The sequence below is a fragment of the Asterias amurensis genome, chromosome 12 (genome assembly GCF_032118995.1).
Source record: "Asterias amurensis chromosome 12, ASM3211899v1".
NCBI lineage: Eukaryota > Metazoa > Echinodermata > Asteroidea > Forcipulatida > Asteriidae > Asterias > Asterias amurensis.
The window spans coordinates 12,214,313-12,242,023 of NC_092659.1; the positions used below are offsets into that span (position 1 = coordinate 12,214,313).

The 27,711-nt window shown below is 38.3% G+C and overlaps 1 protein-coding gene across 1 annotated transcript in view; it reads left to right on the plus strand.

Annotated features, from left to right (window-relative positions):
* Nucleotides 1-27,711, plus strand: part of LOC139944920 (phospholipid scramblase 1-like) — a 79,952-nt gene that overhangs the window by 20,513 nt on the left and 31,728 nt on the right. The window contains exon 2 of the mRNA XM_071942100.1: nucleotides 23,674-23,886. Within this exon, the coding sequence (XP_071798201.1) occupies nucleotides 23,682-23,886 (205 nt within the window). The 5' untranslated portion in view covers nucleotides 23,674-23,681. The remainder of the gene's footprint in view (nucleotides 1-23,673; nucleotides 23,887-27,711) is intronic.

Consider the following 27,711-nt stretch of genomic DNA (forward strand, 5'->3'; position numbering starts at 1 on the left):
ATCATATGAAAGGGCTCTACATACTTTACAGAAATGGATATGTTTGTGAACTTTCGTTGACCTTTTGACCTGTTTAAACCGGAAGTGACTGTGAAATGATTTGAAAGGGCGTTGTTTGTTGCCTTTTAGGTTGAAATATACATCCTTTGATGCTTTACCACCACAGCATACATGTCTGGCAAAGGTCTGGTTTAAAACAAATACTACCGATGACGTCACCAAACATACACTTTTACAAGATGACGTAATCATGTTGTTTTGACAGTTTTTGCAATTTGAATCATTTATTACAAATCTTGAGAACAAAGCAAGGTGTAATATTTGTTTTTTAATCCAGGTTTTTACTCCCGGAAACCGAACACCTTGAGTTTGTTCACAAACTCTCAATCTCTAGTTTAAATTTGGTTTGGTAAGTTACTTTTTGACGGCTGGAAGTAAAACTAGCCTGGAAGGTCACGTGATTGTTTGTACCACTTTTTGGTTAGAACATTTATGCGACCTTCGTTTTTGTTTTAAAATGATAAAAATTGCAAAATTTGATGATTTTTTTAGGGACTGTTCTTCTTCATTCCTGGAAAACCGTTGAATTTATTTCTTAGTCTATGTATTTTGTAGCCCAAATGGCCATATTCGGTTGGTGTGTCCCTTTAACAAAAAATCAAGTAATCGGTAATCGTTTAAGAAATGGTATCGCGATTTTCGATTATATCGAGATATCCCCCAAGCGTAGTTCAAAGTTTATGAAACAAGTTTAATTTATTTGATTGTCTTTGAAACGCGTGAAGAAAATGTCCTCTAAAGTGGATAAATGGCTCTGAACTAAAAGTTCTATTAAGATAGAACTTTTGCTTTTTGTCTATTTTATTGACTTTTAAGTGATAATATGGTGTATTATTTATTTCCTATAGTTCATCCTGGCACTAATATTCAGATTTCAAAGAAAAAAATGGTTTCAAAATTTTAATGAGGAATTTATGAATGAATATTCAAGCACTTTTGGGTAGTGTAACGTGAGTAACCCAAATATGATATATTTTATTCACAGTGAATGTTTTTATTAGTTTTACAATTTGCCACTTGTAAAAATAATTCTATTGGGGATGTTAAATGTAAAATGTATTTAATTTATTTGATTGTCTTCGAAACACTTGAAGAAAATGTCCTCTGAACTAAAAAGTTTTGTTAAGATGGTACTTTTGTCCATTTTATTGACTTTTAAGTGATATCATATATTTCTTACAATTTGCCACTTGTAATAATAATTCTGTTGGGAATCTCAAATGAAAAATTTATTCAATTTGTTATTGTCTTTGAAACACTTGAAGAAAATGTCCTCTGAACTAAAATGTTCTGTTAAAGCCATTGGACCCTTTCGGTACAGAAAAAAAAAAAAAAGTTCACAGATTTACAAATAATTTACAGGGTTTACAGAAGGTAATGATGAAAGACTTCTCTTGAAATATTAGTCCATGAAATGCTTTACTTTTTGAGAAAACGGTAAAACAATATAAATTCTCGTTAACGAGAATTACGGATTTGTTATAAACACATGTCATGACACGGCGAAACGCGCGAAAACAGGAGTGGGTTTTCCCGTTATTTTCTCCCGACTCCGATGTCCGATTGAGCCTAAATTTCCACAGGATTGTTATTTTATATATAAGTTGTGATACACGAAGTGTGGGACTTGGACAATACTGTTTACCGAAAGTGTACAATGGCTTTAAGATGGTACTTTTGCTTTTTGTCTATTTTATTGACTTATAGTTCATCCTGGCACTAATATTCAGATTTTAAAGAAAAAATGGTTTCACAATTTTCATGAGGAATTTGTGAATGAATATTCAAGCACTTTTGGTCAGTGTAACGTCAGTAACCAAAATATGATATATATATTTTTTTCCCAGTGAATGTCTTTCTTAGTTTTACAATTTGCCACTTGTAATAATAATTCTATTGGGGATCTCAAATGTAAAAGTAGGGTTCTTAATGATGTATCCACTAACAGTACTATTGGGTGAGGTGATGAAAAGTATAACGTGAGTAATTCTGTAACGTGAGTAACCAGAAATGTAACGTCAGTAACCATGATTAACTAGTTAAGGAGGAGACTGTTGGCTTTGGTATTATGTACATGTGTATGAGTGCACAAATATGCCTTATTTACAAAAGAGTATGCAAATAACCCCTTTTAAACAATGATGAGGGCAACATATTATTACATAAGTTTTACATAATACCCGTGATGCTTTGCACCCTGTTTGATGAGCAACACATGGAAAATCACACCCGCATGTGAACTGTTTTCAAACTTTGGAGGCTTGTGTGATCTAGTACTCAACTCTGGCAGAAGTTGTGAGTATTAAATGTTTTTATTTACAAATAAGGGGGGGGGGGGCCTACTGTTGGTTTTATTAGTAAAATGATTTTGTTCATTTCTCAATAGGAAATAGAGCAATTTTTAGCTCATTTCTAGGCTAGTCTACCAATTAATTTTCATTATTGTACGTAAAACTACATTGTCTACACATGTACATAAACATACTTTGTTTGGAGTCAGCATTTCTTACGCCGATGTACATCTAAGCAATAAGGCATTCAACCTTAAGACGGCCAGTAATGACTGTTCCATAATGTTATTAACTGAAATTCCATTGCGTAATTTAAATATATTTAACAAAGTATTATTATTGTTTTCAGAGAAATGGCACTCTCAAATGCTGAGAAACAAAGGTACTTTCATGCTAATAAAACTGAGAGATAGATGGACTACAAGGAAAAACACAGGGAAGATATGTAGAAACATGACAGAGAAAGAAAGGGCAAATTAAGTTTTGTTTTCCTGTAAGACATCAAAAGGATCTACGAGAAGATGCAACTGGCTGGAAATTGTAAAAAACAAGTAGCCAATCCCACAAAATAAGATTTTCTATTTTCAATAAAAGTTAGTTACGAAACTAGATGCACCTGCAGTTGCAAACAACAGTAGGCCACTTCAAGTATTCAGTAAAGCTGTAGTTTGCCATGTACAGTTCTTTTAATTTATTATTAACTGCAATATTTCCATTGATGTGGTACCCCCATCCTATAAAAGAACTTTTGGATTTGTTATAGAGTTCAATGAAAAAAAATGCATTGGAATGGCATGCTCGAAAGTTCCATTTTGTGAGAAAAGTAAAAGAAAAAAACAAATTAAGAAGTAGGGATCTTGTTATTGTTAGCAGAAATAATTATCTATTCAGATGTAAACACAAGCCTGTCAAAATTTGGTAAGATAACATTGCTGGTTCTTGCCCTTACAGTGTTTTTATGCTGTGTAACGTGAGTAACCATAATGTGAGTAACCATGTATTTCATGGATTCCTAAACAAATTATGATTTTAGGAGATTTGTTTTACTCTTATTATTTGTGCCTCATGGCAAGGTCTGTTATCAAGTTAAAAGAAATGTCCACACATTTTTTGTATGAGGAGACTTTTTGATTAAAGCACATTTATGCATGTCAGGAAATGTATGAGTAATCAATTTTGTGTCATACATATTGTGTCTTTTATATCATACATTTATAACAACATTTTCTGGAAGTCATCTTTGGTTCTAAAGTATGTCTAGGTACATACTTAAACTATCATATATAGGGATTACAGTTAATAAACCTTTTCAGTAAAGCGATTACAGCACAAGGCAACTCAAAAGTACATCAAAATCTTAAGCATGTTGTCAATGTCCCATGTCCCATGTCCCATGCATTAGTAGCACTAATCCAGAGAATTAAACGAAACACAATGGACATTGAACTAATTAAACAACAAAAGTTATTGAGTTCACCACACCTGCAAGCACCAGCAAGTAAAAACTAGTTAAGAAGTGGGGTTTAAACAGACGTCTTTAAGTTGAATTTCTGGAAAATGTGGGGTCAAACAAACCCGCGCAATAAAGGAATTGTGACGCCAGTGGCGGCTATTTGGTGTGGAAATGCCAACGCTGGAGAACTGTGTTCAAAACCAATAGGGGAAATTCGTCACTGGCGTCCAGGGTCATTATAATAGATAAGCCGTTTTTAACTCTCGACTGAAAAAGCTGCGCGGCCGGGGGTGCATTTTTTACTCTAGTTATCTATTACTAAATGCAAACTTTGACAGTAAAATGGTTATTAACCGGTATCTGCGATGTCTATTTAGCCATACAAAGGTAATGGTTGACATATTGAGATCATCCTTTATTGGCTCTTAAGTCTGTCTACATGTACATGTATGTCAAGTTGAAGTGTGTTTTCATCATGAGGGTTTTGTATGGAACGGTATAGGAGAACATCGTCTGCAAACAATACACAGTTGAAGGAGATTGAATAAGATTTCACTCACAAAAAGATTGAACAATAGCGGTCCAAGTACACTTCCCTGTGGTACGCCAGAAGTAACACTAACCCATGAAGAAACCCCGCCCCGGAAGAGGACACGTTGTCTGCGACCAGTCAAAAACAACCTAACCCAATGCCACAACTCACCCCTGCACATTAAACGATGTTGCCAGTTTTTTAAGCAAGGTGTGATGCGGCATCGTATCAAAGGCCATTGACATGTCTAGGAAAACGGCATCTACTCTTGGGGGGTGGCGCTTATCCAGGGCAGATGACCAGGAATGCACGATGTTGACCAGTTGGGTGACACAACTTCTGTGCCTCACAAAGCCATACTGATAAGAGTTGAGGAGGCCAAATGTGCTCAACTGATCATTAATAGCAGCAGATACAATGCGCTCGAGAACTTTACAAAGCACAGAAGTAAGAGCAACTGGTCTATAATTGGCAACTAATGACTTGTCGCCTTTCTTGTACACTGGCATTATGTCAGCGCATCGCCAAGCATCGGGTAATTGTCCTGTGCTCATCGATGCGCTCAACAACAAACAAAGAGGGTGGGCTATTTTCTGGAGCAATTTTGTTTTAAAAAGATATTAGGCAAAATACCATCAGGTCCAGGAGATTTATTGGAAGGGAGCTTTTTGAGTGTAGCGACAATTTGGCTAGCAGAAAAGGAAGTAGGAGATAACTCAAGAATGTGAAGTGAACATCACGGGGGATTGTGGGGTACAGGATCTTGTAGAGTGTCGCGGCCGAGTGTTTAAGAGCATCAAATTCAAGTTCTGGTGCTAATTCACCGGAGCGTGGGTCTCGAATCCCGGTCGTGACACTTGTGTCCTTGAGCAAGATACTTTACTATAATTGCTTCTCTTCACCCAGGGGTATAAATGGGTACCTGCGAGGGTAGAGGTTGATATTGTGAATGAAAAGCTTTTGGACCGCCACGGCAGCTCGGGGCTGTATACTCTCTAATGGGAGCTGAGAAAGATTAAAGGGATGTTTATTGGCCCGATGACCAGGGGACTAATGTAAAGCGCATTGATACGGTTCATTGTGAAATGCGCTAAATAAGAACTTGTTATTTTTATTATTATTATTATTATTATTATTATTATTATTATTATTATTATTATTATTATTATTATTATTATTATTGTTATTGTTATTGTTATTGTTATTGTTATTGTTATTGTTATTGTTATTGTTATTGTTATTGTTATTGTTATTGTTATTGTTATTGTTATTGTTATTGTTATTGTTATTGTTATTGTTATTGTTATTGTTATTGTTATTGTTATTGTTATTGTTATTGTTATTGTTATTGTTATTGTTATTGTTATTGTTATTGTTATTGTTATTGTTATTGTTATTGTTATTGTTATTGTTATTGTTATTGTTATTGTTATTGTTATTGTTATTGTTATTGTTATTGTTATTGTTATTGTTATTGTTATTGTTATTGTTATTGTTATTGTTATTGTTATTGTTATTGTTATTGTTATTGTTATTGTTATTGTTATTGTTATTGTTATTGTTATTGTTATTGTTATTGTTATTGTTATTGTTATTGTTATTGTTATTGTTATTGTTATTGTTATTGTTATTGTTATTGTTATTGTTATTGTTATTGTTATTGTTATTGTTATTGTTATTGTTATTGTTATTGTTATTGTTATTGTTATTGTTATTGTTATTGTTATTGTTATTGTTATTGTTATTGTTATTGTTATTGTTATTGTTATTGTTATTGTTATTGTTATTGTTATTGTTATTGTTATTGTTATTGTTATTGTTATTGTTATTGTTATTGTTATTGTTATTGTTATTGTTATTGTTATTGTTATTGTTATTGTTATTGTTATTGTTATTGTTATTGTTATTGTTATTGTTATTGTTATTGTTATTGTTATTGTTATTGTTATTGTTATTGTTATTGTTATTGTTATTGTTATTGTTATTGTTATTGTTATTGTTATTGTTATTGTTATTGTTATTGTTATTGTTATTGTTATTGTTATTGTTATTGTTATTGTTATTGTTATTGTTATTGTTATTGTTATTGTTATTGTTATTGTTATTGTTATTGTTATTGTTATTGTTATTGTTATTGTTATTGTTATTGTTATTGTTATTGTTATTGTTATTGTTATTGTTATTGTTATTGTTATTGTTATTGTTATTGTTATTGTTATTGTTATTGTTATTGTTATTGTTATTGTTATTGTTATTGTTATTGTTATTGTTATTGTTATTGTTATTGTTATTGTTATTGTTATTGTTATTGTTATTGTTATTGTTATTGTTATTGTTATTGTTATTGTTAGTGTTAGTGTTAGTGTTAGTGTTAGTGTTAGTGTTAGTGTTAGTGTTAGTGTTAGTGTTATTGTTATTGTTATTGTTATTGTTATTGTTATTGTTATTGTTATTGTTATTGTTATTGTTATTGTTATTGTTATTGTTATTGTTATTGTTATTGTTATTGTTATTGTTATTGTTATTGTTATTGTTATTGTTATTGTTATTGTTATTGTTATTGTTATTGTTATTGTTATTGTTATTGTTATTGTTAGTGTTAGTGTTAGTGTTATTGTTAGTGTTAGTGTTAGTGTTAGTGTTAGTGTTAGTGTTAGTGTTAGTGTTAGTGTTAGTGTTAGTGTTAGTGTTATTGTTATTGTTATTATTATTATTATTAATAATTATGCTATATACGATACATCCTACAGAGCCGGATCCAGACTATGGATCTGAGGCGCTAAAGGGGTGATGTTATTTAATGGACAGAATTCTACGTAGTATGTGAGCTGTGCCGAGGAGTGCAATCTTCTGGACTAAGTTGATGCTTGTGCTGCCAGGGATACGTTTAATGAACTTCTCCAGTCCTTTACTAGTCCCAGAGCTCCGATGACCACTGGGATTGTCTCGGTCTTCATACTCCACATTCTGCTAATCTCAATCTCAAGGTCTTTGTATTTAGACAGCTTTTCGGCAACTTTAATCGAGGTGTTTCGTTCGGAAGGTATGGACACATCAAGTAGTATACACCTCTGGTCCTTCTTGTCCTTGATGATGATGTCGGGTCTATTGGCTTTAATCTCTTTGTCAGTATGGATTGGCATGTCCCACAGGATGGTGACTACATCATTCTCTGTGACTGTTGTCGGCTGATGTTTGTAGCACTCCCCTGTCGTCTCTATGTTGTAATGCCTGCAAATTTTCCAGTGAAGGTACGCAGCTGTCTTATTGTGTCGATGAATATACTCCGTCTTCGCCAGATCCAGAGATAATATGGTCTATGGTTTCTTCATACTTTCCGCATATCCTACATTGTGGGTCTATTCCATCTTTGATGATGCGATGGTGAAATGATCTGGTGGCGAGACTCTGGTCTTGGGCGGCAATGATAAGGCCCTCCGTCTCTGCTTTCAGCCCGGTGTTTTTAAGCCATTGGTGTGTCTTCAGTTGGTCAACATCTGCTTCTTTCGTCCTTTTTGGATACTTCCCGTGCATTACCTTGTCTTCCCAGATTTTCTGTAGTTGTTCATGACCCTTGGTTTTTGCTATTTTCTTTACTCGCTTTGCATAGATGTTGTTGCTTCATTATCTGATGGTGTGATTTCCGAGTAGTCAAGTTCTCTTTTGAATTTTACTGCTTCTTTTTTGATGGAGTAGAGTTTTTTCTTGTCATCATGTTGTTTCACTATTTGGAGAAGTGGGTCATTAGTTATCGTCAGATAAGCATCTAGACCGATTGTGGCGGTTTTAAAGGTCAGTTCAAGCTGCATCAGGCCACGTCCTCCAGTTGATCTTGGAAGGTACATCCTGTCAACGTCTGCTTTTGGATGGTGCATCCTGTTCATGGTCATTATTTTCCGTGTCTTTGCATCCATCCTCTTAATCTCTGACAGTTTCCAGTTGATGATATTGAAACTGTACGATACTACAGGTATTGCAATGGTGTTGATAGCTTCAAATCCGTTGGCTGCATTAAGTTCACTCTTCAGTATCATCCGTACTCTTCTATAATACTCTTTCCGGACCTTCTCCTTCATGGCTGAGTGTTGTATGCCGTCACCTTCATTTATACCAAGGTACTTGTATGTACCCTCTTGGTCCATCTCCTTGATTTTAGTGACAGTGTCAATGTCTAGGTCTGTTGTTTTGGTGAGTTTTCCCCGTACGAAGGTGGCTTTGGCACACTTATCGAGTCCGAACTCCATCCTGATGTCGTCACTGAAGGTCTTCACAATGGTGAGCAGACCCTTTTGCTGGTTGTCATCCTAAGCGAAGTTATATAGGAAAAAAAATTATAAAAAAACCCAGAGGAGCGCACTTTTTTTGGGTGACTCTGATTGTTTTTTTTCTTTAAACCGGACCTTTGCCAGACTTGTATTATTTGATCAAAAGGTTTACATTTCAACCTAAGGGTCAATAAATAACGCCTTTTCAAAGCATTGTTCAGTCACTTCCGGTAAAGACAGTTGAAAAGGTCAAGAAAAAGTCACCAACGTAATCATTTTCGTTAAGTTCGTAAAGCCCTTTCATAATGCGATGTATAGATTGTCAAAATAGCTTATGTGGTTGAGAAAATATGAACTTATGAAGTATTGACGACTGAAATGAAGACTACCTAATCAAATGGAACCCGTACTGTATGTTGATAACGCCTCGAACACAGACTAAACAGAAACTACACCACGCGCTATATGGGGCTGGATACACTACCGTATGTGTACATTACACATGTTGTGTGTGTACAATCTTTACGTATGACCAATGGGGAATTTCGTAGTTCTTTATACATGAATTTTTGAATTTTTAACCTCGATTTTGAACCAAAAGACAAGATCAAAATGGGGTCATGTGTGCGAGGCGATTACGGAGTTTTTAATGACCTTTCCAATGATGTATCGATTGTAAGAATCCATAATGTAGATCAAAAGTTATGATTTTTTGAAATAATAAACTTTGAATTTTCATAACTCAAGAATGGATGACGTCATCAAGACGTAACTACACATTCTTCTCCTAATGAATACCTAAATATGTGCGAAGTTTCAAGTTCATACAAGTTTGGGAAAGGTACTTTTGTTAGCGGACATGGAAGAAGAAGAAGAAGAAGAAGAAGAAGAAGAAGTATCAATAAAAAATAAAAACGAACAAAAACTAGATATAGTGTTTGTAGAAACAAACACTAGGTGTTCGACTATTGTTGGGTCAGTGTTTGAATCAATGCAAAAAGTGTTGTTTATAGCTCGTCAAATTGCAAAGAAATTAAAACCAAACAGTTTTCTCGATGTGTAATAATTTTATGGTAAAGCATCAAAAAGTGTACATTTCATTTTAATCTTAACGCCTTTAAATAATGCCTTTTCGAAGCATTTTACAGGCACTCCCGGTTTAAAAAGGTCAAAAGGTCAAGAGAAGGTCACCAATAATACCCATTTTTGTGTGAAGTACGTGAGGCCCTTTCATATGATGTATATATTGTCAAAATAGCTTTTGTGGTTGAGGAAATGTGAACTGATGAATAATGACGACTGGAGAAGACACTACCTAACCGGAAGAGATTTTTTTTGAAAACGCCTTGAAAACAGACTACGTACGTAAAGCCCTTTTATATGATGTACATAGATTGTCACAATAGCTTTTGTGGTTGAGGACACAGGAACTTACATGCATAATGACGACTGGAGAAGAGACTAACTAACCGAAAGGGAAATGTTTGTTGAAAACACCTAGAAAACACACTACGTACGTAAAGCCCTTTCATATGATGTATAGATAGTCAAAATAGATTGTGTGGTTGAGGACAGAGGAACTTAAATGCATAATGACGGCTGGAGAAGACACTAACTAACCAAAAGGGAAATGTTTGTTGAAAACACCTTGAAAACAGACTACGTACGTAAAGCCCTTTCATATGATGTATAGATTGTCAAAATAGCTTGTGTTTGAGGATATTAGTAGCTTATGCATAATGACGAATGGAGAAGAGACTGACTAACCGGGAGGGAAATCTTTGTACAAAACGCCTTGAAAACAGAATAAAGCGAACCTATTTATAGGAGAAAAAAAATAAATACAAAAATATATAGTACAAATTTTGGTTGCCAAGTGGTCTCCCAGCCAAATACTGATTGGGCTCGATTTTGCTTAACTTTAGTGACCGGTGTTATCAATGCAGTATGGTCGTAGATAAAACCAATTAATTACTTTTGAAGAAAACTGACATACATGGGGTGACCGCAATGCACCGCATGCTTACACGTGGTGACAAAGTACATTTACATGTAATTGTAAAATCTTTACGCGCAATCAATGGGGGAATTTTGTAGTTCTTTTTACATGAATTTTAGAATTTTCAACCAGAAGACAAGATCAAAAAGGGATCATGTCTGTGAGGCGTTTACGGAGTTTCTAATGCCCTTTCCGATGATATATTTATTGTAAAAATGTAGATCAAACGTTATGATTTGTTGAAATAATAAACTTTGAATTAGTGTATCTCGTCAACTGATGACGTCATAGTGACGTAACAACTTTTTTATCATACTGGTTAATGTCTACCTGTGTGCAAAGTTTCAACTTAATGCAAGCTTCGCATCTATGCTTTTTCTTGCGGACAATCGACAGCGAGAAGAATAAGAAAAACCAACCCCCCCCCCCCAAAAAAAAAAAAACGAACAAAATCAAAGAGTTGTTCGGTGGCCCGAACACCTATTAATAATATAAACATCTATGGAATACCAAATGATGATATGGACGGTCCAGCAAGGATAGCAGGCAAAATCCGGACAATACTCAGAGAAATTGAGATTCTGAAGGACATGAATGACTTTTTGACGTTTCCACTGTCTAGCACCCTCACTTTTTACACCATAGTGTAAGGGCCAACATGTATTTCACAGAAATGTTGCGCTTGCTGATTTTCTGATCATGCTTCCAAATAATAAATTTCATGCAAAGTAGATAAACGGTGATGGGTACGATATTCTAAATCAGTAGGAAAATTGCAGTTTTTAATGTTTATAAAGACCCCTGCTTGAACGAAAATGTTAAGGTCTGAACTTTGCTGAGTTTCATTTAAAATGCTACAGTTCAATCAATAAGGAAACTGAGTCATCCATGTATAGGGGGTGTACAAAAATAGATTTAAATTGTTATGTTGTAAAAAAACAATCATTTTGAATACCCTTATCTAGCGCTTTTCTTAAAGATTCGCGAAAATGCCCTGTCACGTAATCACTTTCACGTATGTTCTGTCACAGTTGGGAGCTTCAATTTGTGTAAAGCCGCTTTGTTGCAGCGTGGGGGTATAACAAAGAAAACTTCAAGACATGATGGCAAAGCATTGTGATTTTGACGTGCACCATCAATGGCAGAAGTGTATAGTTTATGTAACCATGAGTTTGGGACCTTATTTTTGAATTTTTCAAAGTTTACACATATCAAAACTACATTTAAATAATAATAATAATAATAATAAGACTTGTAATGCGCACATATCCACCCTGCTGGGTGTTCAAGGCGCAGTAAAACCAAAAACAAAACAAAAACAAAACACAACACAAAGAAAAAACAGACACAACAAAATTAGTCATTGAAAACCTGTGACATAAGATAAGTTTTGAGAAGAGACTTGAATTTTGCAGTACAAAGACAAGATCGAAGATTAAGTGGTAGAGAGTTCCAGATGCGTGGCGCGGCTGAAGAAAAAGACCTGTCACCCCATGAGTGTCGAGACTTGGGTTCAATGAGGAGAAGCATAGAACTTGATCGAAGATTCCTTGATGGAGTGTAAACTTGAAGCAGTTCAGAAATATAGTGGGGAGCCTTGCCATTAAGAGCTTTGTGGACAATGAGCATCAGCTTGAAGATGATTCGTTGAGAGATAGGGAGCCAGTGTAGTTGTTTCAGAATGGGGGTGATAGAACAGGATTTTCTAGACAGTGTCACAATGCGGGCAGCAGTATTTTGGAGCCGTTGAAGTCGGGAAATCTGGTTGTTAGGAAGACTGTAGAGAAGAGCATTGCCGTTGTCAAGACGAGAAGTAACAAATGCGTGAATGACCTTTTCAGTGGCACTTTTGTCCAAGTACTTGCGAATCTTACCTATATTCCTGATGTGATATGATGATAAACGAACAATGTTGTTGATGTGTGGCTGAAGTGTCATCGATGAATCAAAAATAACACCTAAGTTCCGAGCTTTCAGCGAGGGAGCTATCCGAGCATCACCGATGGAGATGTATGGCACTGAAACCTTAGTTAACTGTTGACGTGACCCAAATAGAAGGAACTCTGTCTTATCATCATTTAACTTCAGGAAGTTTTGTTGTGTCCAACGTCGAATCTCTTGGATGCATTTCTCAAGTCTTGCAATAGATGCATTGGCGTTTTCTTGAGAAGATTTAAACGTGATGTATAGCTGAGTGTCGTCTGCGTACACATGGTAATTCAGATTAAATTTCAGGATGATGTCACGAATCGGTAAAGTGTATAGCGTAAACCACTGCGGGCCGAGTACCGACCCCTGTGGCACAGAGTAGTTCAAAACAACAGGGTCGGATATCGCGGTGCCAATACATACATGCTGAGTTCTATTGTAGAGATACGATTTGCACCATGCTAGGGCTGTGTCCTCTATGCCAAGGTGATTCTGGAGCCGAGAGAGAAGGATGTTGTGATCGACAGTGTCAAAAGCAGCACTCAAGTCTAGCAGGACTAGTGCTGTTAGGTTACCATTGTCCATTGCAGAGAGAATATCGTTGCTCACACGGACTAGTGCAGCCTCGGTCCCATGGAAAGGCTTGTATGCTGACTGGAACACGTCGGACAGGTTGAAAGTATGAATGTGATGAGAAATACGTGATGAAACTACTCGTTCGATGACTTTTCCAAGATATTTTAAGTTTGCAACCGGTCTGTAGTTTTTGAATATCTCCTTGTCCAGGTTTGGTTTCTTGATGAGCGGCCTGATGTAGGAAACTTTGAGGCTATCGGGGAAACAACCGGAACTGAGGGATTCGTTTACAAGCTTAGTGATGTAGGGTACAAAAATATCGATGTTTTGCTTTATCATGGATGTTGACACTGGATCCAGCTCACAGGATTTTGAAGGAGATTTCATAATAACCCTTTGAATCTCAGCAACAGTCGCAGGCTCAAACACAGATAGTCTACACTCTGGTTGAAGTTGTGGCAATGTCTGCGGCACGTTGTAAGGGACTGATGAAAATGATGAGTGGATGGTTGAAATCTTGGTGACAAAGAATTTCTGGAACTCATTTGCTAAGTTCTGGTCATTGTAAGTGGATGGAAGGACAGGGGTTTTGGGTTTGAGCAACAACTTACCAATTATCTTGAAAAGCTTCTTTTGATCTCCTGAGGATTCTTGTACTTGAGATGAATAATGGATGATCTTTGCCTGGTTGATCAAATTCCTAACTACTTTACATTGGTTGCGATATTCTTGTCGTTGAATTGCCAATTTGCCATTTTTCCGCCACTTCCGCTCCAGTTGACGACAGATCTTTCTCGCTGTACGAATATCATCATTGAACCAGGAGACTTCAGTTCGGACCTTGACTGATCTCGTTTTCCAAGGTGCGTATTTATCCAAGATGTCACTGACTGTGCTCTCATATTGGCTGACATAGGAATCCAAGCAGTCGTGATCAACTTCTAGATTTGCTAAATGGGAGCCTATGTCGCGGAACACTTCGGTAGGATTCACATGTTTCCATTGTCGGCTCTTTATAGTAACGGTCGGGACTTTGGGCTTGCACAGACTCAAGTTACACATGACTGCATAATGGTCTGATAATCCAGGTAGAATAACAAAGTTTGAGACAATTGGTGGGGAGATTTCACGAGTTATGACAAGGTCTAGGCAATGACCGAGATGATGAGTCGGCTCCTTGATATGCTGGGTAAGACCAAAAGCCTGAAGTAGATGCTTAAACTGGTTTGCATTGGTGTTGTGGATGTCATCAACATGAATGTTAAAGTCGCCTGTGATGATGATTTCCGATGGGTGAAGCAGATATTCCAAAATCAAATTCTCAAACTCCCTTAGAAAACTTGAGAAAGTCACATGTTGGCCGTTTGAATCTCTTTCAGGTCTGTATACAATGACAAGGCGAACAGATTTAGAGTTTCCGGAAACTTCAGCATGAAGAGATTCAAAAGTTGTGTACTGGACGTCATTACTTTTCACAGAGACGGATAAAGTAGATCTGTACAGTATTGCAACTCCTCCACCAGTCTTGTGAGGTCTTGGGATGTGATGAAAGTAGTAGCCTGCAGGGGTACACTGACGACATGTTAAGTTGTCGTCTGGTCTCAGCCATGTTTCTGAAACGGCAACAAGGTCCAGATCTTTTTGCAGAACAAAATCAGCAAAATCGTCATACTTGTTACAGATGGACTGTGTGTTTATAACACAAAGGCTGAGTTGAGATTTGGCTGGAGTCACTGGTACTGGAACAGATGGGAGTGTAACTTCGGGTACGGGGGGTTTATGAACAGTTCTACGGCGACCAGCTTTTTTACCACGATGTGTAGGTCGGTAAACAGTGCTGGGATTTACAAAAAGGCCAAGGTTCTGTAATGATAATGTACAGGAAGGCAGCAGAGTTGTAGCACGTGTGGATGGGGCATAACGGAGACTGAGAAGCTTGTTTCGTGAGTAGGAATTTGCAGAGTTTGGACTAGCTTCTGCTGAGTTTGAGTTATTGACACCTTCAGGGCCGGGATTTACAGCAATGTCACCAAAAATCACAATTTCCAAATGAAAAGTGGCTGGGGAGTTGTCATAGTAAGAAATAGGGCATTTCAGATATTTACGACGCTGGATGAACCCTAGATGTGTCTTTGGCAGAATGTAAGCATCAGACACAATTGATGCTGATGGAACAAAGCTGACCACAGATGAGTCAGTACAGTACAATGGTCTAGCAAGCAGAGAGAGAATGAAAAGGATACTTACCTCCATTGTCCCCAGATGGGCGAACAATGTCCATGGACTAGGTGGATGACTGCACAGGATGCAGCCACCTAAGTGTGTGTAAGCTTTATACACCAGAATTCTCAACTGAGACAGTGAAAAATTCCAACAGAAAAACACTATTTTCACAATTCAGATGACTCCAGGATACACAGACAAGGTCCTGTAGATTCCAGGTGTAGTAACAAATCCAGTTGTATAAAAATAAGAACACAAATTGAGCAATATACTAAGAAATTAGCAAACAAACACAGAGCTGATTTGAGTGGCTGCTGTCAGGCGCTCAGTCAAACACATTATAAACAAGTTTAAATAGCATTTCTGTTCAAAGCTTTCCGCTCAAGTAGCTGTTTAAATATCAGCTTTGCTAATAATAACCTTTACTCCAATCCAGGGTAAAATTTAAACCAACAGGAAATAGTACATATGTATGCATGCATACTATAGTTTTTACACAGTAGGTATGGGTGTTTAACTGTCCCGACAGTCACGCAAAAACATGAATTGCATTTTTCTATTTTATCTGAACATTTATTTTTTGTTCATTTTTAATCTGTTGAAGTATCCAATTTGCCTCAACTAAAAGACCAAATAAAATTGTTCTTACTTACTAACTTAGCTGCGTAGGACTGGGTGTCCCTTGGCCTCCTGAGAACCGTCGCCATTCATGTCTATTTTTAGCTAAGTGCTCTGCCTCATGGAATGGAATGTTGGCATCTTCCTGGATTTGCACCTTCCAGCGCAATGGTGGGCGTCCTCGATGGCGTGGAGTGTGGAAGTTATTGTAGTAGACCAGGTTGGGTAGCCTGTAGGCTGGCATTCTGATGACATGGCCAAACCAGTTCAGGTGACGTCTGGTCACTACGTCTGTTATTGTTGTGTTCATATTAAGTTGCCTGCGTATTTCTTGGTTTCTCAATTTGTCTCTTAAAGAGACACCTAGTATGGAGCGGAGGCATCTCATCTCAAACATGTCAAAGACTTCCAGTTTGTGGCCTTTTTGAGAGTCAAGGATTCCGAAGCAAATGTTGCTATTGGGAGGATGAGTGATTTGTAAATTCTGGTCTTAAGTGATCTTGAGATGTCATGGTTTGACCAGATGGTTTTTTTTAGATGACCAAATGACCAGGCTGATATTAAAATAAGCCTATGTCATCTCAAAATGTTTCCCGTCAAGGACATTCTGTCCCATCAGTCACATTCTGTCCCATCAGTCACATTCTGTCCCATCAGTCATGTTCTGTTCCGTCCGGCACATTCAATTTCCATCAGTCACATGCTGTCCCATCAGTCACATGCTTTCCCATCAGTCTTGTTCTGTCCCATCAGTCATGTTCTGTCCCATCAGTCATATTCTGTCCCATCAGTCACATTCTGCCCATCAGTCGCACTCTGTCCCATTAGTCAAATTCTGTCCCATTAGTCAAATTCTGTCCCATCAGTCGCATTCTGCTCATCAGTCGCACTCTGTCCCATCAGTCACGTTGTGTCCCGTCCGGCACATTCAATCCCATCAGTCACGTTGTGTCCCATCAGTCACATTCTGCCCATCAGTCGCACTCTGTCCCATCAGTCACGTTCTGTCCCATCAGTCATGTTCTACCCATCAGTCATGTTCTGTCCCATTAGTCACATTCTTTTCCATCAGTCGCATTCTGCCCATCAGTCGCACCCTGTCCCATCAGTCACGTTGTGTCCCGTCCGGCACATTCAATCCCATCAGTCACGTTGTGTCCATCAGTCACATTCTGTCCCATCAGTCACATTCTGTCCCATCAGACACATTCTGTCCCATCAGTCACATTCTGCCCATCAGTCACATTCTGTACCATCAGTCACATTCTGCCCATCAGTCACATTCTGACCATCAGTCACATTCTGCCCATCAGTCACGTTCTGTCCCATCAGTCACATTCTGCCCATCAGTCACATTCTGTCCCATCAGTCACATTCTGCCCATCAGTCACATTCTGGCCCATCAGTCACATACAATCCCATCAGTCACGTTGTGTCCCATCAGTCACATTCTGTCCCATCAGTCACATTCTGCCCATCAGTCACATTCTGGCCCATCAGTCACATACAATCCCATCAGTCACGTTGTGTCCCATCAGTCACATTCTGTCCCATCAGTCACATTCTGTCCCATAAGACACATTCTGGCCCATCTGTCATATTCTGCCCATCAGTCACATTCTGTCCCATCAGTCACATTCTGCCCATCAGTCACATTCTGTCCATCAGTCGCATTTTGTCCCATCAGTCACATTCTGTCCCATCAGTCACTTTCTGTCCCATCAGTCACGTTCTCTCTGTCAGTCACATTATGTCCCATCACTGACATTCTGCCCATCAGTCGCATTCTGCCCATCAGTCACATTCTGTCTTATCAGTCACATTATGTCCCATCAATCACATTCTGTCCCATCAGTCATGTTCTACCCATCAGTCACGTTCTGTCCTGCCAGGCACATTCTGTCCCATCAGTCACGTTCTCTGTCAGTCACATTATGTCCCATCACTCACATTCTGCCCATCAGTCGCATTCTGCCCATCAGTCACATTCTGTCTTATCAGTCACATTATGTCCCATCAGTCATGTTCTAGCCATCAGTCACGTTCTCTCCCGCCAGGCACATTCTGTCCTATTATTGACATGCTGTCCCATCAGTCACGTTCTGTCCCGCCAGTCACATTCTGTCCCATCAGTCACATTCTGTCCCGCCAGTCACATTCTGTCCCGTCAGGCACGTTCTGTTCTGTCAATCATGTTCTGTCATCAGCCACATTCTGTCCCATCAGCCACATTCTGTCCCATAAGTAAAATTTGTTGTTTTTGGCGAGCTGCAGAGCAGTGAGAGCCTAGGTAAACCCAATATCCGTCTGGCGTACATGTGTACATGGTTAACCGGATGGCAGGCCGGCCGGCGGGATACACAATGTACGCCAGATTGTTTAAGTTCTCGGAAATGTTAAAGTTTTTAGGTTCAAGTTTAAGTCTTTCTGGTGAGTAGTTTTTGGTATTTGTACAAGCCAAAGTGAAATTGTTATACATATACAATTGCCAGTTATTTTCAGTAATTTTCAGTTATTTTCAGCTATGTTTTCAAATAATGTTGAATTTATTGGAATAAAATTGAAATAAATGTTAAAGTTTTAGGTATAACAAAAATGTTAGAGTTTTTTTCAGGCTCAAACATTGACATCTTGATTTGAAAGAAACAAACTCAAATGAAAATCTTAAAGTTTTGAAATAATTTGTTTAAACAAAAATCAAATTCTCTGTCACTGGTTCCAGTTGAATGAGCTGAAACAATGAAAAACATAATGTTCATAATTCCTTATTGCAATGATGTACTGACTCAAATATTGCTTCTCACATGTAGATTTATATGAAGAGATAAATCTCAAAGAATTAATCACTGGTTTCAGTTGAATGAGCTAAAACAATGAACAAATTGAATAGGTATAACTCCTTCATTCCTTAATTTCCATGATGTACTGAATTGAAACCTAATCAAATATTACTTTTACGCTTAGATGTATAAAATATGAAAAAAGATAAAACTCAAAGATCAGTGGTTCCAATTGAATAAGCTAAGTCAATGAAAACCTTAAATGTCATAACTTCAAAATTCAGACCATTATGCATTAATGTGTAACTTGAGTCTGTGCAAGCCCAATGTCCCAACCGTTACTATAAAGAGCCGACAATGGAAACATGTGAATCCTCCCGAAGTGTTCTGCGACATAGGCACCCATTTAGCAAATCTAGAAGAAATTGATCGTGACTGCTTGGATTCCTATGTTAGCCAATATGAAAGTACAGTCAGTGACATCTTGGATAAATACGCACCTTGGAAAACGAGATCAGTCAAGGTCCGAACTGAAGTCTGCTGGTTCAATGATGATATTCGTACAGCGACAAAGATCTGTCGTCAACTGGAGCGGAAGTGGCGGGAAAAATGGCAAATTGGCAATACAACGACGAGAATATCGCAACCAATTTAAAGTAGTTAGGAATTTTATCAACCAGGCAATGATGTTAATGGGTTTTCATCACTACTGTGTTTGGAAACGTGTATTTTCTTGCTTACAAACTGTGTCAATCATAGATGCAACACTGAATTTAAAATAAAATAAAAACTTTAAAATCTGAAGATGTTTTCAAAACAGTTCCAACATGCATCTCTTATATCGTTGGGGTACTTGCTGCCAAAACATAGGATTCGGACTGCCTCTAGCTACTGGGCAACCTCGGTAGTCTAGTTGGTAAGACACTGCTCTAGAGTTGGAGTCTAGTTGGTAAGACACTGCTCTAGAGTTGGAGTCAAGTTGGTAAGACACTGATCTAGAGTTGGAGTCTAGTTGGTAAGACACTGCTCTAGAGTTGAAGTCAAGTTGGTAAGACACTGCTCTAGAGTTGGAGTCTAGTTGGTAAGACACTGCTCTAGAGTTGGAGTCAAGTTGGTAAGACACTGCTCTAGAGTTGGAGTCTAGTTGGTAAGACACTGCTCTAGAGTTGGAGTCTAGTTGGTAAGACACTGCTCTAGAGTTGAAGTCAAGTTGGTAAGACACTGCTCTAGAGTTGGAGTCTAGTTGGTAAGACACTGCTCTATAGTTGGAGTCTAGTTGGTAAGACACTGCTCTAGAGTTGGAGTCTAGTTGGTAAGACACTGCTCTAGAGTTGGAGTCAAGTTGGTAAGACACTGCTCTATAGTTGGAGTCTAGTTGGTAAGACACTGCTCTAGAGTTGGAGTGTAGTTGGTAAGACACTGCTCTAGAGTTGAAGTCTAGTTGGTAAGACACTGCTCTAGAGTTGGAGTCTAGTCGAAATGGTACGACCATGTTCCGGTAAAGTTGTAGAGATCGACCAGGTCAAGATCCTATGGGACTTTAACATTCAGACCGATCATGTTATACCACATGGGCGTCCGGATGTTGTGCTATTAGATCAGACGAAGAAGATGTGTCATCTCATTGACATAGCTGTGCCAGGTGATATAAGGGTAGCTTCGAAGGAGATGGAAAAGATTGAGAAGTACCAGGACCTGGCCAGGGAACTTCGTAAGATTTGGCAGGTAAAGGTAAAAGTAGTCCCCGTGGTGGTTGGAGCACTTGGCACCATTCCCAAAGCACTGGGGAAACATATAGATGAAATCGGGACAAGTGTGAGGGTAGATCTGTTACAGAAGGCAGCGCTTTTGGAAACAGCGAGGATCCTGATAAACACCCTTGAGATCTAAGGCTACGGGACGTAGCCCGACTCGAGGAATTACCGGCACAAAGGAAAATGAGATCTTTCTTTCGCATGCTGTGATAAAATGAAATAATAATAATAATAGTAGTAATGTGTACATGTCCACCCTGCTGGGTGTTCAAGGTGCAGAAAAAAAGTTATACATGTAGCATACCGCGACTTACAGTACATTGTACAGTACATTGTATTGTACAATGTATGTCACCTGTTACCGGAGGATGCATATGAAGATAAGATAAAATTCAAAGAGTACATCACTGGTTCCAGTTGAATAAGCTGAAACAATGATCTGAAATGGGGAGGTTTTAGAATAATTTAAGAGTCTGTATCTCGGAAACGATATGGAGTATGGATTTTTGGCATGTGTTCCTTTTAGCCATAGTGGAACAGTTAGACAAAGTTTCATGTAAATCTGAGCTGATTTGACAACTGGTTAATTTCAACCCATAGGTTTGTACTCTAAATATTTGGGGGAGGGGGTGTCTGGTAGGCCTAATGCAGCACAAAATTTGTCTGGCAGTTGATATGTTTTACTTAGTATCGTGTTATTGACCATTTCCACTTGGTTTCAAGTGGTACCTACAATTTTTGATTCAGCCCATTATTTTGCCTCTTTGTTGGGGGTCCATGCGCCATACGCAGCAGGGGGCCCTGGCAGACATCCATATCCGACTTATATCAGGTTATCCACTAAATGTTCCTGTACTCAAATATTGGTACCTCGTTCCTTTAACCAAAGTGCTCTGGTCTGCCAGTCTATTGCTTTGTTCTCAAAATATGTAATATAGGCCTAAATGGCAAAACTTGTCCCCAAAAAGCAACATCATGACCACTACAGTTTCATGCAGGTACATTTGTCCTTGAATACACCAAGTTTCACCTCAGTCAGACTTTTGGTTTGTCAGACACACCGCTTTGAAAAGTGCACCTTTAAAGCATACCACGTGACACTTGATGACGTCATCAAGCTAAGAGTCCACTGATATGTTGCTATTATAAATACGGTTATTATTATTACATGTATGAAGGAAATTATGTGTACCAATTTTGAAACAATTATCATTAACTCTGACACAGACATCTAGTAAAAGTGTATTTTTAGATGTTTTAAATCTGGCGCTAGAGGGCGCACTTATGTATAAATTGTTAACTGAACATGGTACATGTATAATCTAAATCATTTTTTAAATTGGGCTGGATAGGTCATACACGTAGCTGCTTTGAATACAAAAAGAAAGAGCGTACATAGGCCTCTTTTTAGTTTATTCTCATCTGAATTTGTCCTGTAAACTTTCTGGTCAATAGGCTGCGCGTTACGGGAGCACTAAACGTGAACGTCAATAAGTGTATTGTTTATTGTCACTTTGGGCCTTTGCATCTCGCAAAATTTTAACGTCACAATTTCTGACCGTTCATGTTAACGCTGCTTTAGGAACAAATCTCAATACATCCCATATCTCTGTAAACCTATATCGTACAAACTAAATAAAAACTGTAAATTCGTGCTCACTCCTTAATTTTCTCTCACTTTCGGAAAGCATGTCAAGTTATTTTTAGGGTTTGCTACGTCCAATTTGGGTCAATTTTGTAATGGACAAACTCCTAAAAATGTACCCCATTCAGCTGCATCAGAGGGCTCTTTTGTTAACATTATCTCCATCAGTAATCAACTTGACCGGGCCGATTGCTAAAGTAGGCTACAAAATGGATTTGGCAAAATGTACATTCTGAGACCTAACCAATTTTTATTCTAAAGGAAACTTCATGTCTTTTTTTACAGCTTCAAAACATCCTTTGACAGACATGTACTATAAGTTTCACAAACTTCCGTGATGGGGTAAACTCTGAAACTGCAACACTATACCTCCATGAACAAACCTATTCTAAAACGGTATTCATGTACTCATTTGAGTTTACTGTCAAAAAGAATCAGAATGTAAACACTCTCTTATTGTAAATAACTTGTTCTATAAAAGTAGTGTCCATAGTTTAAAAACAGCAAGATACGTTTTGCATCAATAGTGCAATTTCTGTATGTCGATACAGTCCGAGGTCGCCACCCACTTTCAACCTAAAGTAGTCCCACGGCGACCTCCTTCACCAAGCAACATGTGGCCTGTCTCAAAACTAGACAACACACCACTCACAATACACTGACCAGAAAACTTCCGTGATGGGGTAAACTCTGAAAATGCAACACTATACCTCCATGAACAAACTGTATTCTAAAACGGTATTCATGTTCTCATTTGAGTTTACTGGCAAAAAGAATCAGAATGTATACACTCTCTTCTTGTAAATAATTTGTTCTATAAAAATAGTGTCCATAGTTTAAAAACAGCAATACGTTTTGCATCAATAGTGCAATTTCTGTATGGAGATATAGTCCGAGGTCGCCACCCACTTTCAACCTAAAGTGGTCCCACGGCGACCTAATTCGCCAAGCAACATGTGGCCTGTCTCAAAACCAGACAACACACCACTCACAATACACGGACCAGAATGTATGGAGGGCTCGATTTCACAGCCCCCGCCCAACCCCAAAAATGTTATTAATAGACACCTTTCAGGCTCTACCCAATGTTTCCAAATTATAAAGAACCATGCTTAGAACAAAATGAAAGTAATCCGACCAAAAAGGGCGGATTGAATGGCAGGTGGGCGGCCAAGGGGCAATGAGTGAACCAATCAGGAGAACCATCTGCGAAACACTGTCCAATGAGTCGCCTGTCAGAAAGATTTCTAGGAAGTCTGGTAACAACATCGACCAGTGGTTGACACACAGTCTCTGCCCAAACTTTCTCCAATCAGATGACTTGTAAGTGGGAGTTTGGGTCAGGGTTTTGTAGACTTGCAACCCGACGTCTACAACCACACAAACGTATTGAATTCCACAGACTTAACCGTGTTGATTTCCACAAGGATGCCATGCCACTGGACCTTCTAATTTTCAATCCAAGATGGCGCGGGTTACGCTTTTAATAGTATAGATAATTCAGGAATGTATAGCTTAAGGTCATATTTGTGTTCTTGATGATTGCAGGTATATAAATGAATGCTCCAAAGGAAAGTGAAGGTGGTCAGGCTCCAGCACCTGGCAACTGGCCTTCTGGAGCTCCACCACCGGCACCAGGAAGTTTAGAAGCAGGACTGCAAGTACAAGCATCACAGGTGCCATTAGATTGCCCTCCAGGATTGGAATATTTGACACAGATTGATCACTTACTGGTTCATCAGCAAGTTGAACTCCTTGAAGGTTAGTCAACAATTCTTGAACTTTTCATTGTTGATAAGGCCAAGATGCAGTTGACATTCATGAAAACAAGCTTTTAAGCTTGTTTTAAAAGAATTTTCCTGTTTTTGTTAGCCCCCCCCCCATGTTTTTATTTGTTTTTACATTAAAATTTGTGAGCTTATAAACCTTCTAAGTGATTTTGGTTATATTTATATAACTTGATTCCTTTTTAAGCTATGCCACATATCTTAGGTAGTCATAAATTATTTTACAATATAAGTTCAGAATTTGAGGTGCCATGAGCATTTTAATATCACATCACTGTGTTCTTCAGTTTTCTTGTTTACGTTACATGCTGCTGTACATGACGCCCCTCCGGATCTGAGGCTGTGAAGACCTTAGAAGTCTCAGGAACAATTGGCAGGAGGAGTCAAGTACAATCTCACGTGTGCGAGTGTAACTTAAGGGATGATAGACGGGGTGAGAACCCTTTGTAGTGCGTACATGTACGTAAGCCTTTGTAGAACTGGCATGGATGATTCGGGCAGGTTGTCTAATGCCGAGAAGTACTGCTCTGTCGCTGCTACGGGGGCAGGTTGTTTGGAATGTTCTAAAATCACCATTTGTGACTCCTGTCTGAATTGATCTTTTCGATCTAGAAAATTGGATTGTTAAAGTGGTCACTGGTTGTTTTGCAGTCCTTGCGCTAACCAAAGATACATGTAGATCATTAAACTGCAGGAAATGTGCATAGGACATGAGGCAAACAAACATTACTTGTAAATTTGCCACTGCGGGCCTTCATTTTAATACACTGATCTCCTTAAATCAAGAAAATGAATTAAGGAGAGCGATTTGCTCTCCGAACATTACCCAAGTTTAGCGATATTCCTTCTGCGATGGACAATGGTAACCTACATGTAACAGCACTAGTCCTGCTAGACTTGAGTGCTGCTTTTGACACTGTTGAACACAACATCCTTCTCTCTCGGCTCCAGAATCACCTAAGCATAGAGGACACAGCCCAAGCATGGTGCAAATCATATCTCTTCAATAGAATTCAGCATGTTGTATTGGCACCACGATATCAAACCCTGTTGTTTTGAACTACTCTGTGCCACAGGGGTCAGTAGTGGGCCTGCAGTGGTTTACAGTGTACACTGTACCAATTCGCAACATCATCCCAAAATTTAATCTGAATTACCATGTGTACAGACACGACACTCAGCTATACGTGTACATCAGGTTTAAATATTCTCAGGAAAATGCCAATTGCAAGACTTGAGAAATGCGACCAAGCGATTTTACGTTGGACAACACAAAAGTTCCTGGAAAGTTAAATGATGATAAGACATAGTTCCTTGTATTTGGGTCTTGTCAACATTTAACAAAGGTTTCACAGACCTACCAATGAATGCATTAGGCGTAAGACTCACGCATTAGGGGTCTGTCTCACGCTCTCTAACACCCCAACCGTTTTCTCCCCCCTTAATGCACAATCTTCAGATTGCATGCATTTTTTTTTAGAATTATCAACTTAAGCTGGCAACCAAACAGAGCCCAAAATTGCAGATTGCGCACACTTTTGCTCTCAGCAGATTCAGGTGGCAATTTGGCAATTCAGCAGAGGTCCAAATGCGAAGTGCGCACAAGTTTGTCCAGATTTGTTTAGCATAATATTCGTTGAATGTGCTCCTCGAGCGTAGACTCAACATAACAGTCGGAAGTCATGGCTGGAGGATTTTGCACATCATTAGAGCCAGAATTATTTTTTTTTTTTTGGGGGGGGGGGGGAGGGGGGAACATAATCTGACACAATAGTACATTCACATTAACCTGCAACATCTCCTGTGTACATGTACCTCATGTGAGTATACTGAGGAAGTTTTTAATGCATTTTGAAAAATATTTTCCTACATTTTCCCCCGGACACATGCTGGAGCAACATTTTTTGGGCAGCGATTCCGTCAATTTTCGAGTGGGGGGGGGGGGGGGGTTGAAAAATCTCTTGCATAGCTGGCCTCTGAACTTTTCCATCGGTGATGCTCGGATAGCTCCCTGGCTGCAAGCTCTGAACGTAGGGGTTATTTTTTCTTCATAGATGACACTTCAACCACATATCAACATCGTTTGTCTGTCATCATACATACATGTACCACATTAGGAATATTGGTCAGATTCGCTATTACTTGGACAAAAGTGCCACTGAAAAGGTCATTCATGCATTTGTTACTTTTCTCCTTGACAATGGCAATGCTTCTAAGTCTTCTATATAGTCTTTCTAACAACCAGGTTTCCTGTTTTCAACACCTCCAAAATACCCCTGCTCGCATTTTGTAACGCCCCCATTCAAAAAGTTATTTTCAAGCTGATGCACAAAGCACTTAATGGGAGGCTCCCCACTCTTATTTCTGAAGTACTTCAAGTTTCCACTCCATCAACGAATCTTTGATCAAGTTAAATAATAAATGTACAATTAGGGCAGAAAGATGTTTTTTTTTTCTTATTCTTTGTTTCCGCCTAAAACATAGCAATTGCACACGTTTTTTTGTTTTAACCTAATCTCCTAGACCATAACTTCAAAAGAGTGAAATCATATACCAAACTGAAGCTTAGAACATAAGCTTTACTCTAAATGTAAACAAAATTAAAAATCTTAGTTAATTAGCCACGTAATCTTCATTTGAAAATAACTGGATGCGGTCGCTTCCATGTTATTGTTCAATATTCTCTTTGGTAAATGCCATACAGTATGTAACTATCATGAGTTGTGACTTCTTGAGATGAGTCTATGCGTTTGAACATAACTGGATGCAGTTTCTTCCATATTATTGTTAAACATTCTCAATGGTAAATGCGATTCCGTATGTACCTTCGTGAGTTTAGAGGAGTCTACTCAAGTTTCTTTTTCTTGTTTTTCTACATACGTTCTGGACCACAGCACAGTCTCTGTTTCTTTGTTTCCCAACCGAGTTCTTGGCCAGTATACTTACATGTAGTACGCGAAGCTTTAGGGTTTTCGTTTAACGCATGTGCGTATATAAATAGGGGTTTTGACGACGACGACATACATGTACCATGGTGTCCACAGAATTACACTAAACTTAAACAGTTTGAAGATAACGACAGTTGAAAGCTTCCCTCAAAATATTACCTGCTGTGGTGTTGTAGTTTTTGAAACATGAGTGAAAAATTGTCAAACTTAGACTCCGAGGTGGCGTCGTCCGTGGACGAAAGTGCGTAATTTAATAGGGGTTTTTGACGACGTCGTCAAAAACTCCTAAAGGCATCTTATCTACATTTCAACCCTACTTAATAGTTATAGGCGTTAGCAGTTCATATTTAGTGACAATGTTCGCAAAATCATGAAACAAGAATTATTTCGCCGGATCATAATCCCCTCTGTTGATATACAAACATGTAAACCCTCGGTATGTGCATTGGCCCTTATAGCCTAGTGGTCATCAGTCGCGCTTACTTCTCTGATACCTGGGAATGCGAATCTCGGTGGGAAAACACTTTTTCATCCCCCAAAACTAAAAAAATATTTCTATTTGTAATATTTCAGTTAGATTCTTATCTTTATATCCATAGTGTTGCCTTTTCTTTTTCTCAATTGTTAGCCCTACATACATTTTGTAACATGTGTGCAATGCATGACACGATGATGTTTGAAAAACACAGTAAGCGGAAAATGGTGATCATAAGTGCAGAGTTTGTTCAATCCCTACCCCAGCCCTGTTCATTTTCCCCGTCATTTCTATGTTTGCCGTTCCCTAGTACCCCGTTCCACAGATGTACCACTTTGTGCCCCTACCTCCTTTCCAATCCAAAATCTAACTTGTG